At 37.6% G+C, this 16,224-nt stretch overlaps 1 protein-coding gene across 2 annotated transcripts in view; it reads left to right on the top strand.

Annotated features, from left to right (window-relative positions):
• Positions 1-7,878, top strand: part of LOC149551078 (RAD3-like DNA-binding helicase protein) — a 47,758-nt gene extending 39,880 nt beyond the window's left edge. For both annotated transcript variants that reach the window (XM_089786660.1, XM_089786661.1), the window contains exons 8-10: positions 5,963-6,536; positions 6,664-6,813; positions 7,315-7,878. In XM_089786660.1, coding sequence (XP_089642786.1) covers positions 5,963-6,536; positions 6,664-6,813; positions 7,315-7,394 — 804 coding nt within the window. In that variant the 3' untranslated portion in view covers positions 7,395-7,878. The remainder of the gene's footprint in view (positions 1-5,962; positions 6,537-6,663; positions 6,814-7,314) is intronic.
• Positions 7,879-16,224: the final 8,346 nt, after the last annotated feature.

Below are 16,224 nucleotides of genomic sequence, written 5' to 3'. Positions count from 1 at the left end.
CCCCCGAAGGCATTTGTTTTCCAAATGAAACTCCATTGAAGAAGAAGCTTCACCAACACAACATCACTTTATAACAAATAATAATAAGGAGCCACTATAATAATATAAACTCTAATAACTAATTAATAAATATGATCTCACACAATAAATAGCCTCATCCAATGCAGGTGATGACTGACTGCCAACACCATCATCTGCACTGCCAAATATGGCAATTGTCCGAATTAGACTTAGTAAAAATAGGAAGTCCACAACTGAGACCCCCAAATCACCTTGTTAGCTCAGGAGGGTTGCTATAATGAATTGACTCGATCAATTGTAGGAGCTCACCAAAAATGGGGACATAACAATTAGTATGATACTTCACCAATGACCAAGATATCTGATGGTTCAAAAAATATTCAAATTAAAATAACTGATAAGCCATATCATATACGCCTATTTTCATGATTCCAACACATATCAAAACATCATCACAATTACAAAATTAAGTTTAGTCCATAACTCAACGCTCTTCAATCAAGATTCAAGATTAACTATTCAGATTCAAAATCATAAGGATTCTCAAGAAAATCCAAATCCTCATCAGCTCCAAGTGTTGCAAGTTCAAGATCATTTGAAACCAAAATGGTTCCACTTGCGGTAGATGCACCATGTATAATGATGTTATCATCATCATCATCTACAATTGTAGCAAGATTCTAAAATATTGCATCCAAGTCAGGACACTCAGGGGCTACATCCCAAATTTTGGTTGCTCCTTCCTTACAGTGATTCTCCTTACGTGACAAAAGACACAAGTTGGTATGAATGTAAACCGAGTCTTTTGCCTTTTTTGAGCCCAATTGGTTACACTTCGCTAACTAGATAAATGAGTATGTGCTCCAATACTATTCAACAACAAAAGAAGTTGCATTGTGGATAATATTCACAAAATTAAACAAACAAATGAAAAGCAAATTAAATAATGTTCTACTCTAAATTGTAGAATACAAGTGGTAAACAAAAAACAAAAAAAAATTGAGACGATTTTAATTTCAAGAGGTTGTAGATACTTAAATGGTTGGCTATAGAGGTACCACCATGTGATAGCTCCCATGTCATTTTGGTCCTATATTGCAATTGGAACAAGTTTTGCTCCCAAGGAAAATAAGCCAAATTCTAGCCTAACTTTTTTGTGCATTTCCTTATCTTGGAAGAGTCTTGCAAAAGTATTGTAGCACACATTAGCAACTTCATCCGCATATGGTGCTACTCTTTTTGTCATAGCAAGTATTTCCTCCTACAGTACCTCAGAGATGGGGCATATGCAAGGAGGCCCAATGGGGTAGTCATCTTTTCCCATCGATGATGAATGATTGTTTCCACCTTATTGTATAAGTCTTCACATTCTGTGGGATCATTCTGATGTTTGTATGGTAAGTTTTACCTTCTCTACCATTGTGTCCATGCCATCATAGACATACCCCAAACAAGGATGACCTGTATCAGCAAAGCGGAGCATAGTCATGGTAGGCTCGGTGAAATCCAATACAAATTGCACACGAGCCCACTAACTATCATCCAAGATCAAAGCCTTGACCTTTTGGGCCCTCTCTGAATTCAAAGTCTTCCATATACCTCACTTAGTAATAACCATTTGGCTCAATGCCCCTTGCACCTTGACAAGTCATTTCATAACAATGGTACGAGATGCAAATCAGGTCTTAACAACCTTAGCAAGTTAATAACAATATGACAATAAATATTAAGCAAAGTTACAATTTGATAATTAAACATGACATAAAATTTATTTAAATGAAATAAATAATTAAGTTTAGTAATTACAATTTACCTTATACAACTCCAATTTGGAGAATGATCTAAATATCGATTGTGACATATGATGGTTCATCATAAACATCTATATCTTTTCTCCCTTTTGGTATATTTGTTTCATTCAATCTATTTGAGTGCCAATTTGTTGCATGACCAAGTTGAGGGAGTGTACGGTGCATGATGTCCAAAAAACTATGGTCATACTAGCCCTCAACCAAAGCACCTACACCCCTACATTTTTTGGAATTGTCTATAATAACCTGGATCACATTCTCACTACCCACCATCTCTATAACCTCAACGAGAATTCTGAAATGAAATATGAATCTTTCACTTCCCCTTCACAATTAACTGTAAAGGTCTTAAGATCGTTTATTGGTGGAGACTTGAATTGAAAGATAATGAATCTCATGTGAAGTTTTCAGATCTTCTTGAATATCTAAGTTCTGATTTATTTAAACATATATATATATATATATGCATGCAGATCTGAATATGCCTGAGAATGTAATGCCTTGTTATTGATATATTTTCAGAATTCACAAATATCTATATATATATATATGCATTGTGATATGTTTACGTAGGGTTGTGACCCTAAGTAGCCATACCTCAATACATAACAATATAATTAACATCCTTTAAAGTCATCGATCAGATGTTTCCTGTTTCCATAGCAAATGCTTTAGACTTACTAAGTCTTGCACCTGATAATGCACTGGTCCATGTTTACACAGTCAGATTTGTTAATACAATATCGGTATTTGGAACCTGATCGGTATTCATTATACAATGGGCTTGATTGGCATTTATTAATAACTTGATTGACACTTTATAAATGACTTGATCGGTATTTAAAAGGATGAATAGGAAAGATATATATATATATATATATATATATAGATTTACATATATATTATTTCCTTATGCTCTCATACTATATATATATATATGTATGTATGTATAATCAGATTTAATATACTGATTTATCATCAGATATATAAAAATACATATACATAATTTTCCTTCAATTTCCATAAAGCTAATCTTCTTAACATTAACAACCTTAAAAAACATTGGTCCTTTGGGGGACATTGCAATCGCATTAATTAATGGTCAGTTTCTTGTATCTTTTTATCCATCAGAAATAATAGAGACACCTGAAGTTTTCCAAGAATTTCTAATTGGCTGAAGAGATCTCTCTAGAGAAGTCTTCTCTAGAGAGCATAAGGAAATAATATATATGTAAATCTGTACATACATACATATATATATATATGTATAATCAGATTTAATATACTGATTTATCATCAGATATATAAAAATACATATACATAATTTTGTTTCAATTTCCATAAAGCTAATGTTCTTAACATTAACAACCTTAAAAAACATTGGTCCTTTGGGGGACATTGCAATCACATTAATTAATGGTCAGTTTCTTGAATCTTTCTATCCATCAGAAATAATAGAGACGCCTGAAGTTTTCCAAGAATTTCTAATTGGCTGAAGAGATCTCTCTAGAGAAGTCCCTCTCTTTTTGCAATAGGGTGGTACACACCTTCTCATATTTGGGACTTGTATAATCAACTAGTGCTTTAATGATGGGTGCCACCATATCCTTCCAATATGGTGATCTCACCAAGTTAAAAGGAAATCCATTGGCATAGAGGCAACATGCAATGACTTGATCAACAAGCTCTCTTGCCTCTATTTAAATTTCATTTTCAGTGGACCTCTTTTGTAGGTGATAATCTCTACCTCTTCCTCTTCCTCTGTGGATACAAATACTTGCAAGAATGGATGTTGGAGGATAGAATTGGTTCATTGGGTAATTGCATTTTTTTCTTTCCATATGGAGGTTGATAAGAACCTTTTTTTTGATCTTTTAGCCATTTTAAAAGTTTTTTTTTTCTTTTATATATCTTGCTATTTGTGCATTAAACATCCCTTTCCCATGTTTGCCATTGAACATTCCCATTCCTTGGCCAACAGGGCCCATAAATGAAGTTTGACCTAGGAATGTGAGTTATCGAATGGCTTGCCTTTGTTACTTTGACATACATCACATTTTTGAACATATGAGCCGCCTCGTAAAACCTGTAATAACCTTGTGGTATGTCTTCATGATTCTACATCAATTTTGAGACTATTGACTGCCTGCCCTCCCACTGAACTTTGGCTACTGGTGGCGACCATTATTGCACCATACAATCTAGTTTCTTGCTATAATAAGAAATTAAATAAATTTAAATTAGAAAACAACCATGAACATCAAGCATACAAGTGCAAAAAATGATACAGAAATACTAAAATAGATAGCTAAACTTGTTTCTTTTCATTTAAAAAAATAAAAAAAACTTGAAAAAATTAGTGTTACTGGGAGACACGTGTCCCACCCTCAAAGACATGTGTTGGAGATAGAGATGTGTCTCGACTCTTAGAGACTTTTTGCATCTCTAGAGAGCTCAAAAAAGGTTGGAGACTTCATGACGAAGTCTCTAGAAGACTCTGAGCCTCCAAATCCAAAAAATGAAGTCTCCTAGAGTCTCTAGATTAAAAAATAAATTTAAAATATAATATTAAATTAATTTATGTATTTTGGCCCTCATTGTAGTATTTTAATGCAAAAACAATGACAATTTAAATTATTTAATCATTTAAGTCATTTCAATAATAACTTAAGAAATATTACTAACATTTTTCATTTTTATTCCATAATTCCAGAATCCAACCCAAGCAGCGATCATCAAAAATCTTTTATTTTAATAACTTAAAGGGAATTAGAAATATTTTATTTTATAAGCATCATTCTTTATTTTTATATTTATTCCCAACCCTACCAACAACGACAAACATTTGTGGAAATTTGTTGAAAGTTGAAAATTATGGATCACAGCTCTATGGAGTAGATGATAGTATTATCATCATACTAGACAGATTTCTGATTTTTGTTTACAGTTCTAAGTATTTTGTTTGCATATCAGTGATTTAGCATCAAACTATATATTTTTGAATTTAAAACTTGAATATTTAATGATAATTTCAGTGATTATTAATCTAATATGATGACCATATGTGATATTCAGAAATTAGATATGACTATGATATATGTAATGCGAGTTTTGAACTATTTGACTCTATTAATGTGACATTGCTACTAGTGTTTACTTTAGTCTTTTAGTTTTAGAGTTTTACTATTTTGTATTTAGTATTAGACTCTTTAAACTACTAAAACAAATTACCGTCTCCAAATACCCCCATCTCCTATTTTTGAAAAATAGCCGTACCGGTATTAGTACCAGTACTAGAGACCTAACCTATGAAAAAAATCATCAAAATCTCAAAAAAAAAGTCATTAAAGGACTCAAGAATGGGATCAAATGCTTACCGTGGATGCTTAACACTCCTTTGTAGAAGCCATCTCTCATCCCACGAACAATCCTCTTCGAAAATAATCAACTTGCCTTCAAAATGCCAAAATGGAGACCAAATGAGAAGAGAGTCTAGCTGCAAGCAAAATGAGATGAAAAATGATTGGATTGCCTCTTTTAGGGCCGTTTTAGGGTTTAGGAGCAGAAAAAAAGATAAAATATGTTACGTAGAACATGTTTATATGTGCTTAAGTCATTTTAGGGCAAAAAAAGTTTTCTTGGGGCTTGGCCTGCAGATGCTCATGGAGGTGCTCAGGTGCCCTGTGGATGCCACCCGGAAGCGCATCCCGGGCACCCGGATGTGCTTCCTGGAGGCATCCACAGGGCACCCAGATCAGCATCTGTTTCCGCCCGCCTCCACATTTGCCTCTGGGCTGGTAGGGAGCACATCAGTAACTGAGATTCGTTCTGGATTTTTTTCCTGCTTTAATACTACAATAATATATCCAACAAGGTTTTCCGTTTATCATCAGTTGTTTACTAATAGATTTTCTGTTTTCAGGTTCTATTACTCTGTATAATTCTAACAAGCTTTCTCTGTTGAATCTTTAATGCCTCCTCTCTTTTTAGGTTTTTTTTCAGATCTCAATTTGAGGTTCTTAGAAGTATTATCATATGTTTTATGCTAGATTTATATAGCTTATCTTACTAAGTTTTTGCACTTTTGTCTCATGACCATATGAAGTAATCATTTTTATACTTGCAAACAGATGGAGGAGCTTGGACGGTTGCTTTGTAATTTAACATCGGTTGTTCCTGAGGGGATTATTGTTTTTTTTTCTTCTTTTGAGTATGAGAACCAAGTTTATGCTGCATGGACAGAATCAGGGATCCTGTCCACTCTTCAAAAGAAAAAACGTGTCTTTCGAGAACCTCGGAATAATGCAGCTGTGGAGCTCACTCTACAGGATTACAAGGAGACCATAATGGCATCATCCACCAAGGGCATCAAAGAGGATGGGCCAGGGCAAGGTGCTCTTCTTCTAGCTGTTGTAGGTGGAAAGATTTCAGAAGGAATCAATTTTAGTGATGGAATGGGTCGTTGTGTGGTAATGGTAGGACTCCCTTATCCAAGCCCATCTGATCCAGAGTTGATTGAACGCATTAAGTTTATTGACCGGCTGGGAACAAAAACCACAGAGGAGGGCACATCATTACCAGGGAGTGCAGGTACCGACAAGATAACTTCTTTGCAATCAGGATTAAATATTTTGCGTTTCTGCAACCAAAAAGGAAGAGAATATTATGAGAATCTTTGCATGAAAGCAGTAAATCAATCAATAGGTAAGCATAATGCGAGACTTGTAACATTGTTTTTCTATATAGAAATGATGGGGCATCAAATTTTCTGTGTATTGTTCAAACTTTAAACTTTACTTTGTAAAACTGAAGTTTGGCAGTAATGATGCAGGTCGAGCAATCAGGCATATTGGAGATTATGCTGCTATACTGCTTGTTGATGCTCGCTATGCATCATTAACAAGGGAGTACAAGGCGGGCTTCTCAATGCCAACTTCTAAGCTTCCTGGTTGGATAAAGGAACGCCTCGTTACTATCACAGGTACCTATGGGGAAGTTTAAAGGTTGCTTCTCAGTTTAGAATATAATCAGTAAGGATTAATCAATGGGAGATTCCCCTAATGCCCGAAGAAGTTGAGGGTTTGGAAGGGATGTGCCCATTTTCAGGGCTGGATTGCCTGCTCCATTTGTTGTGTAAATCTAAAAAGGAAGTAATTTTTGAGAAAACATGTTCTTAAAACCCAAAAAATGCTGAAAGGAAGAGGATTGTCATTGTTAATTTAGCACATTGTGTTTACTTTTTAAAACTTCAGTCGCTTTTAGTTTGCGTAAGTTATTTTAATATCTGTGCCTTTGATCTCCCAAAATTCTGGGAACAATTTGCATTCCAAATGTGAGTCCTTCCATCAGAAAGAAAAATTGTCGGTAGGAGAAAAGTTTTGTTGTGAGGCAATGTTCTAACAAATGAGGAATATGGGAAATTATTAGTATTAGTTTCAATACCTGGTGTGCAGTCCTAAGAGGCGTCTTTTTTCTGTTTCAGGTAATTTTGGAGAGGTTCAAAAGTTGCTTCACCAGTTTTTCAAATACAATCAGGCGCGGAACATAAAGGATATGCCCTGAGGCCCTTTTATAACTTGGGAGAAAAATGGAAAAGTATTTGTACTTGTTAAGTACTCTACTAATTTGCAGCAATCTGAAACTGCTCAAAGATGTCTGTTTCCCCTTCAAATGAAGTCAAATGTTAAATTGGATCCAGATGATATAATGCTGTCACCTCCGATAATATTAATGTTGTGGTCATCTCACTGAAACAGTTGATGATGCTGATTTTGGAAATGAGCTTTTGAGTAACTATGTAGAGCATTTCCTTAATGGGGTCCCTTGTAGTATTATCAATTTCTTGTCATATGCTATAGGTCCGTGTCGTGTGAAAATGAATTTCACACAGTTCTTATGAGTTTCTTCTGTTTTGGAAATTTGGAATCAAATTCATGTTAGACATCCTTCTTTCCTCACACGATTTTAAATATTGAGGTTCGCAAGATTGATTTTAAATACTGGGCTTCCAGTAAGGTCTTAATTATAAATAGTAAGTTTGACACAATGGCCTGATACTAATGTTAGGTTGGCTTAGCACCCTTATTATGAATATTAGGGTTGGCATAGGGCAGGACCTTTGTGAGAACAAAATCTCATTGTACTGTACTTTGACTTATATTGCTAAGTTCCTAGCAGATTTGATCTGATTATAGGTTTCCTCACTTGATTTAATTTGCAAAAAGAGGGGTAAAAATTTATTAAGACAGAAAGGAATACAACAAGGAGAGCTCAACAAGGAGCTCGATCTTGAGCAACAAGATCATCAAATTCTTGCACCATCTCAAAAGACAGTTGCCTCCTATCCCTAATATTCCAACCCGGATCATGACTAGATGCCCATTTGGCTAAACAATCAGCAGTTCTATTCCATTCACGAGGAATATACGTGAACCTAATGAACTGAAAAGAGGAAGAGAAGAAAAGAATTTGCTTAACAACAATAGCCAGCTGCCAACTAACATCCTCAAGCTCTTGCGAAGAAAGCATGTTCACCACTACTTGGGAATCAGACTCACAGATAATCTTACTCCATCCCCCCAGGCAATGTTGTTCCACATCATATAAAATAGCCTGAGCTTCCATGAGATTCTTAGTATAATCACCCTTATGAATTGAGAAGAAAAATTTAACATCCCCAGAACTACAACGAGCCACTTCGCCAATACCAGTCGGACCAGGATTCCCACGGGAAGAACCATCAATGTTAATTTTCAGAACTCCACAGGGAGGAGGAGTCCAGTGCCCATCCCGGTTAACCCGACCCTTTATCTGATGATGAAGCTGCCTGGACATAGAAGGAAACCTATGAGCTGCAGCCCCATCCTGCAGATGAAAATTGAGGTGATTACAGATAGCAAGATCAACCGAATCCATACCCCCATCAAGCTCACACTTCACAAGAATAGTTTCCTGAAGAGAATGTGATATTTTCCACCAAAGATGCAAAACACCAAGCCGAACATCTTGGAATATGCGACGATTCCTCTTCAACCAGATATGCCAAAGCATGAAAGATGGGCCAGCAATCCAAGCAGCATGGAGAAAAGAAGACTTGGAGGGAGCAGTACCCAAGCAGGCCCAGAACTCAGGCAAAGAGGAAGCATGCCGACAAGAGCAACCCCAAGTGCGCCACCAAAGGTGCCATATCTGAGTAGAATAGGAGCTATGGAGATGGGAGATAGACTCCTCTCCATTACCACACAAAACACAATAGGAGGGGCCCTGAAATCCACGTTTACAAAGATTATCCCAGGTAAGACAACCGTTGTGAGCCACTAGCCACATGAAAAAATTGTACTTGGACCAGAAAACTTTATTCCAAACTTGCTTCCACCAAGGGACCTCAACATCCCCAAATAATTGTCTAGTTATCTCCTGATGCCCAGTAGAGACATGATATTTACCAGACAAGGTACCGCCCCAAGTCAAAACATCTGGACCAAGCAAAGAAGAACACTCTCTAGAGGCCAGAATTTGAGAAAGCTCCTGACGATCCATGTCTGTACCTCCAGGAGGCCAATCAGAAGAATGCTTCCATCTGTAACCAACAACAGGTCCCAATTGATAAGGAGTCTTGTAATGAGCCACTTTATCCCATCCACCGGCAAGAAAAGAGTCACAAAGAGGCTGAAGATGAGGGTATATGGATAAAATGGAAGGGAATCCATCCCAAGCATCAGACCAAAACAAAGCCTGAGAACCTCCTTTACATATTCAAAACAGACCCCTCTTTACCAACATCACACCTGTCTTCAAAGTATGCCAAACCATTGAGCCACGACCTTCAAGAGGAAGTGCAGAAACAGAGCAAGGATCAGCACCATGGAAATATTTATGAGTGATAATACGAGCCCAAAGTTGATGTTGTCCAGAGCACCATCGCCAATAAAGTTTAGTAGCCAAAGCTTGACTACTCAATAGAGCAGATCAAAGACCAAGACCACCCTCCTTTTTAGGCCTACAAACGGTTGCCCAATTAACCAAGCTCCATTTAGTACTACGCAAATTACCACTCCAAAGGAATTGTCGAGAAAGAGCATCAAACTCCTTGAGAAAGTAAATAGGTGCAGCGTGAACCATGCTTCGATAAGTAGGAAGAGCTTGGATAACAGCTTGAAGAAGAGTAACCCGGGCAGCAGTAGAAAGCCATCTATGAGTCCAATGATTTACCTTATCCTGAAGCTTGGTAATCAAATTTTGCCAGAAGAGACGTGGCTGTCTGGAAACAGCAATAGGGATGCCAAGATAAGTCAAAGGAAGTGATCCTATCTGAAACCGTAGGATACCAACAATCTTGTGCTGAATAGAATCAGGAGTGTTAAAAAAGTAAATGGAAGATTTGTGCTCATTAACTTTCTGGCCTGAAGCTGCCAAATAAACGTCCAAAGCATGTCGAAAGGCTTCAACTTCCTTGATCCTAGCAAGACCAACAAGAGCAGAATCATCAACAAATTGAAGATGGGAAAGAGAAGGTAAGCCATTACCCCACCGCTAGCCTTGAATAGAATTTTGGGGCACCTGATGCTTAATGAATTTGCCCAAGCCTTCAGCCATGATGATGAATAGATATGGGGAGAGAGGGTCACCCTGGCGGAGGCCTCTAGAAGCACCAAATAGTTGAGAAGGTTGACCATTGATAAGAACAGAAAAAGAGGCAGAAGTAACACAACTCATAATCCAACTCACCCAGTCAGAGCTAAATCCAAAAGAAAGAAGAATACTCCTTAGGAAGCTCCATTTAACTCTATCGTAGGCCTTAGCCATATCCAGCTTAACAAACATGGCTCTCTCCCTTGAAGTAGCCATAGAGTGAATAGCCTCAGTAGCAATAACCACCCCATCCAAAATTTGTCTGCCAGCAACAAAACCACCTTGTTCTTCTGAGATAATAATGGGAAGCCACCTTTTCAATCTCTTAGCAATCAACTTAGTAATAACTTTGTAAACCACATTACATAAGGCAATTGGTCTAAAAAACTCCAATTGATTAGCACCCTCTCTCTTAGGAATAAGAGTCAAGAATGTAGAGTTCAAAGCTCGAAGCATCTGCTTGCTAGCATAGGATTCTTTAACCACCTCCAACAAATCATGATTAATGATGTCCCAAAATTCCTGAAAGAATTCAATTAGAAAGCCATCAGGACCAGGAGCCTTCCTTTTAGGCATGCCAAAGACCACCTCCTCCAGCTCTTCCAAAGAAATAGGACGCATGAGATAATCATTCATTTCCTGAGTGATAAGGGAAGGAATACAGGACAAAATGAGATTTTCTTCATTATCAGCAGGAGGAGAGTCCTCAAAGAAGAGGGTAGAGAAGTACCAAATAGCCTCCTGGAACAAAGCTGGCAAGGAATTCAGTTGGATACCTTGAGAATTAACCAAAGAAGAGATAGTGCTCTGATTCCGGTGAGATTGCACTGTTTTATGGAAAAAGGCAGTGTTACGATCACCTTCCTGGAGCTAATCAACTCTAGCCTTTTGCTTCCAAAAAATTTCCTCTCTAAGTTCCCATTCTTCTAGAGCTCTAGAAGCAAGGGATTCAGCCTTGCCAAGATCCTCTGAGAAACCTCGATCTCTAATCTCCCTTGTGATGACATCAAGATCTTCTTGAGCAAGCCTCTTCATAAAGTGAAGGTTCCCAAAGCATTCCCTATTCCATATCTTGAGCTGCCTTTTAACATATTGAAGCCTTTTAGAAAATGAGAACATTGCAGTACCATATGTAGGAGCACCATCTTTCCACCAACAGAAAACATAGTCATGAAGAGAGGAGTCCCGAAGCCACATCAACTGGAACTTAAAAGGAGGATGCTTCGGAACATAAGCCCCTATAGCGGAAAATTTGATTGGCCAATGATCTGAACCCCTCCAATCAAGGATTTTTGAAGAGATAGTAAGGGTGCCACTAACCCAGAAGCAAGAAACAAGAAATCTATCCAGACTTTCTAAGATAGCAGCAACACCAGTCCGGCGATTATTTCAGGTATAGAGACCATTAGAAGGCTTAACATCAGAGAGATGCAAAAGAGATATATGTTGCCGAAGAAGAGCAGAAGAAGGCCCCAATCTAGCCAAACCACCATGCTTCTCCTCCAGACTTAAAACTGAATTGAAGTCCCCTGCTAACACCCAAGGATGATAAGGATGACAATTTCTAACATATTGAATATGTTCCCAAAGTTCCTCCTTTCCCACAAGATCAACAGGTGCATACACATTAGTAACCATGATTACCTCTCCTGAGTCTAGAGCAGAAGCTACCATAGAGAGAGCTGAGCGAGAAGACATCCAGCCAAGAGGAGAAATTTTTTGAGGATCCCAAAATATAGCTAAACCACTCGCACTGCCTGTTGCCCCAACACATTGGCATTGGCCACGAGACCAAATACTAGAGGCATGTTGGACCATAGACTCCACAGAGAGCTTAGTCTCTTGGATACAAAAAACATCAGGGCTATGATCAACCACCAAGTTATGAATAGCCTTTTGTCTAGGGATGCTATTCAACCCCCTTACATTCCATGAGAGAATAATCATCGTTGGGTAGAATTGGGAAAATGAGAATCCAAAGGTTTCACTGAACCAGACTCAATCAATATATCTCCTGTGAGTTTAATCTTCTCTTGGTCTGTTTTGCGCCCACTCCTTAGAGGAGGAGTAGAAGAAGCCCGCTTAAAGGGTCGAGACATCAACCCCAAGGGGAGAGGAGAACCCTTGCCCTTACTTGATGGTAGCACATCCTTAACCAAATAAGCTAAAACAACATCATTATCCTCCAACACTGCGGGAGTCACCAGAGCCTCTGTCACAGGAGCTACAGGGACCTCACAATTCTGATATACTACAACTTGGGATGCCCCACAAGCATCATTAGGAACAGATCTCTCATCTGGGCAAACTGGATCAGAAGAGATAGGAGGAGGAATACCCTCCTCTAGAACCATACTATCCAGCACCTCAAAGCGGTTAAAACCTGAATTAGATAATCTTTCTTTCAAAGGCCTCTTTTGACCACGGCCTTTAGCACGAGGGCAAACAGGGGTAAATCCATCATTCTCCTGCATTTGAGCCTTACCCTTACCTGTAGCATCTTGCGGATTCATCCCCTTGGTAGTATTAGCCATTTGAGATTGTCCTTTTCCTGTAGTATCTGCCAAACCACCAGTATTGCCAGCTATAGAGCCATCCACTCCTTTGAAACTTGAGTTACGGGAGCACTGACGCAGTAAATGACCATACTCATGACAAATCCGGCAACGGAAAGGGAGAGATTCATAATCTAATTGCTGCACCCAAGAAAAATCCCCCATACAAATTTCCAAAGAATCTGGTAATGGGTTATTCAAATTAATTTCAACACAAATTCTAGCATAAGAAATAACCTTTTTATCGAGGGATTGATGTGCGATCGCAGCCGGCTTCCCCAACAAAGCAGCAATTTATCGAAGGATGTCTTCATGCCAAAATTCCAAGGGAAGACGAGGCAAGCGAACCCAAACTGGCACTGTTGAAGGGAGATCTTCAGCAGAATTAAAACCTGAATGCCAAAGTTTGACAAATAACCCCACATGGTTGTAGTAATAAGGGTCTCCTTCAAAAACACGATCCCGATCAGACATGCAAGAGAATACAACAAAAAAATAACTATTCCCCGCCAACATGATCTCCATATCGCCTTCCATGTGCCATGAGCGGCGGATCCATGCCTCAAGAGCGGATAGGGAAATTCGGATTCCAAGAAATTTGCATATCAAAGCATGCTTGGTCCAATAATCAATGTCCTCCATTACAGCCGTTGGAGGAATAACCAGAATAGGGCAATCATGGCTACGCGGAAAACAACCATTAACTTTTTTCAGCTTGGAGCTCTCCCCTGAATAAAACGATTCAAATTGCATTGCATGCATAGTTGGAGAAGAACCATCTGTTCTCACCAACGGAGAAGAAATCCCAGGCCCTGCCATGCAAACAATAAAACCCCAATCCAAAATTGACTGCAGAAGATTTCTAAAAACATCGACGCAAATTATGTCCAATAGCTAGCAATCCAAACAGAACAGAAAAATAGTAAAGATCAAACACCAAGAACAGGCTAGGGGAAAAACCCTAGCCCATCCGGCAGCCAACGCTTCTCCACATTCTCCCCACTAAATCTTGATTTCATAAAAGGGTTTGTGGTAACCTAGTGTGACTCGAATCGGAGTTGATGCGTAGCACCGGGATCATTAGCCTAACACTACGCCTCACGACTCGCCTTCACACCAACCTGGCTATTCACTCACCCTTTGATTTAATTAATAACAAACAACTTAATAAATAATTCTTGATAATGATGATGCAACGATTTTAGTATGACAGATTAATATTACATAACCCATAAGATTCTTGATATGTTGAGGGTTTGTCCACATATCATTCAATGTGTAGGCATCAAACTAGAGTCATTGGATGGACTACAACTTTAAACTGATGCTTTACCAAATTATTATTCACTTCACATCCTACTTGACTTGTTCTTTCTTTATTTTCAGAGTTTTTTGTGATAACACTTGAATTGTTGGTTGTGATTCCATATTTGAGTTATGTGTTGATTTTTATTATAAATGGATTTACATTAGGTAATGTCTTCCAAGATGTTCAGTTGTGGAGATTTCAAAAGTTTACAAGAGAAAAATCATGACTGGTTATTGCAAATACAACACAGACGAACTCACTTGAAGCAGCTTTGAGAGCAAAGAATCTGTATTTCTTCTAAATTGTGGCTAATGGCAAATCTATTAAGTTTAATTAAATATAAAAGCTTTGCTTCTTTGGACTCGAGACTTGAAGACTATTAAATATACTTTAACTAGCACTTGCACCCAAAGGAGATGCAAGGGGTACGCCGATAGTTAACAAAAGTGCAAGTCTATATAAGATGGTTTTCCGCATATTTTTCTTGTTAAGAATTGAATATGATGTGAAAGCAAATGTAAAAGAGGAGCACAAAATAAAAATAGTTAAATATTAAAAGCTTGGACCATGTACATTGTTTGTTTTTAAATTCACTTTTCTTGCAACTTCATATTGTTAGATATTTGGGCATTCCTTTCTTAGTTCGACCTTCTATTAAGGATATGTGGTTGTTGATTTTTTCCAAGATTGAAGACAAGCATAAAAAATGGAAAATCCAATGGTTATATCTTGTTGGAAGGTTCCAGATTGTGTAAAAAGTTTTCGCATCTCATGCAATATATTGCTTCTCTACTTGGATGTTTGCCAGCTATTAGTTCAATGTGCTAGAAAATCTTTTAAGATACTTTTTGTGGTCTGATGATTTGGATAAGAAATTAGGCATTGTGCTTGTTAGTATTATCCTTGCAAACCTAAAGTACTTTCTCTTGCTACCAAGTGGATTCTCAAGGCCTTGCTTGGAATGAACCATGGAAATTTTTTGTTCTAAGAAATCACATATTTGTAGGTTTGGCATAAAAAAGGTAAACAATGGAAAAATCTCCCTATATGTGATATTGTTTTTGGGGATTTTGAGATGAAAACATTTGATTTCTCCATCTTTCATTCCTTATAGAAGGCATGGTGTCAATTAAGGGATCTTCTCTATTGTAGAGTAGCCATTAATAAATCTCATGCATATGTTGTCCTTGATAGATCTTTATCATGGGTCCTTGAATCTTAAGCCTCTTACCCTTACCCAATGTTGTTTTGTTAAAGAGTGGAATGTCAAATGGACTTCATTGGTTAAGGATATTTTGGCTGACAATTGGTTAGATTCTTGGGAGGAGGTCAGTGAGAAATTTGGCCATCCTTCCTCTATGAAGAAAACATATATTTTGATCACTCAAACATTGGACAATTTATTTCTAGGTAAGCTATATGATAATGATAGTATTGTTACTCAATTACAATGAGATAATAGTACTATGTTTTTTGATATATCCACTAAATAACTTTATAATATGATGAAGAATTATATAGTTTTTATTAGCAACATTAACCAAAGTTGGGACCTTGACTGGTCTATCTCTTTTTGGAATCATATTTTTGAGCTTTTTTGGCATTCTGTTATGGAGCCTAAGAAGACTTGTTTTAGATGGTTTACTATTCTCAAAAAGTTAGTTGTTGGGTCTATTTTATCCCCTATTGGTATTGAACCCTTGATGTGCTCTCTTTATAATTTGCCTAAAACTTTTCAGCATCTTGTTCTTGAGTGCAAATTTGTTGTTGAAATTTGGTCATTATTTTTTGGGAGGCCAATTTTCTAGGGTGTTTGTGTTTGTGTATCATAGCATGAGGTCTAGGTTGGTTATGTTGATGCTATTAATCTCAAATTAAGCAAGTTCTAGTTTTTCTG

The sequence above is a fragment of the Cupressus sempervirens genome, chromosome 6 (genome assembly GCF_028749045.1).
Source record: "Cupressus sempervirens isolate cs-2001-9-10 chromosome 6, ASM2874904v1, whole genome shotgun sequence".
Classification (NCBI taxonomy): domain Eukaryota; kingdom Viridiplantae; phylum Streptophyta; class Pinopsida; order Cupressales; family Cupressaceae; genus Cupressus; species Cupressus sempervirens.
The sequence above is the reverse complement of the archived record's forward strand: the minus strand, read 5'-3'. Positions and strand labels throughout refer to the sequence as shown.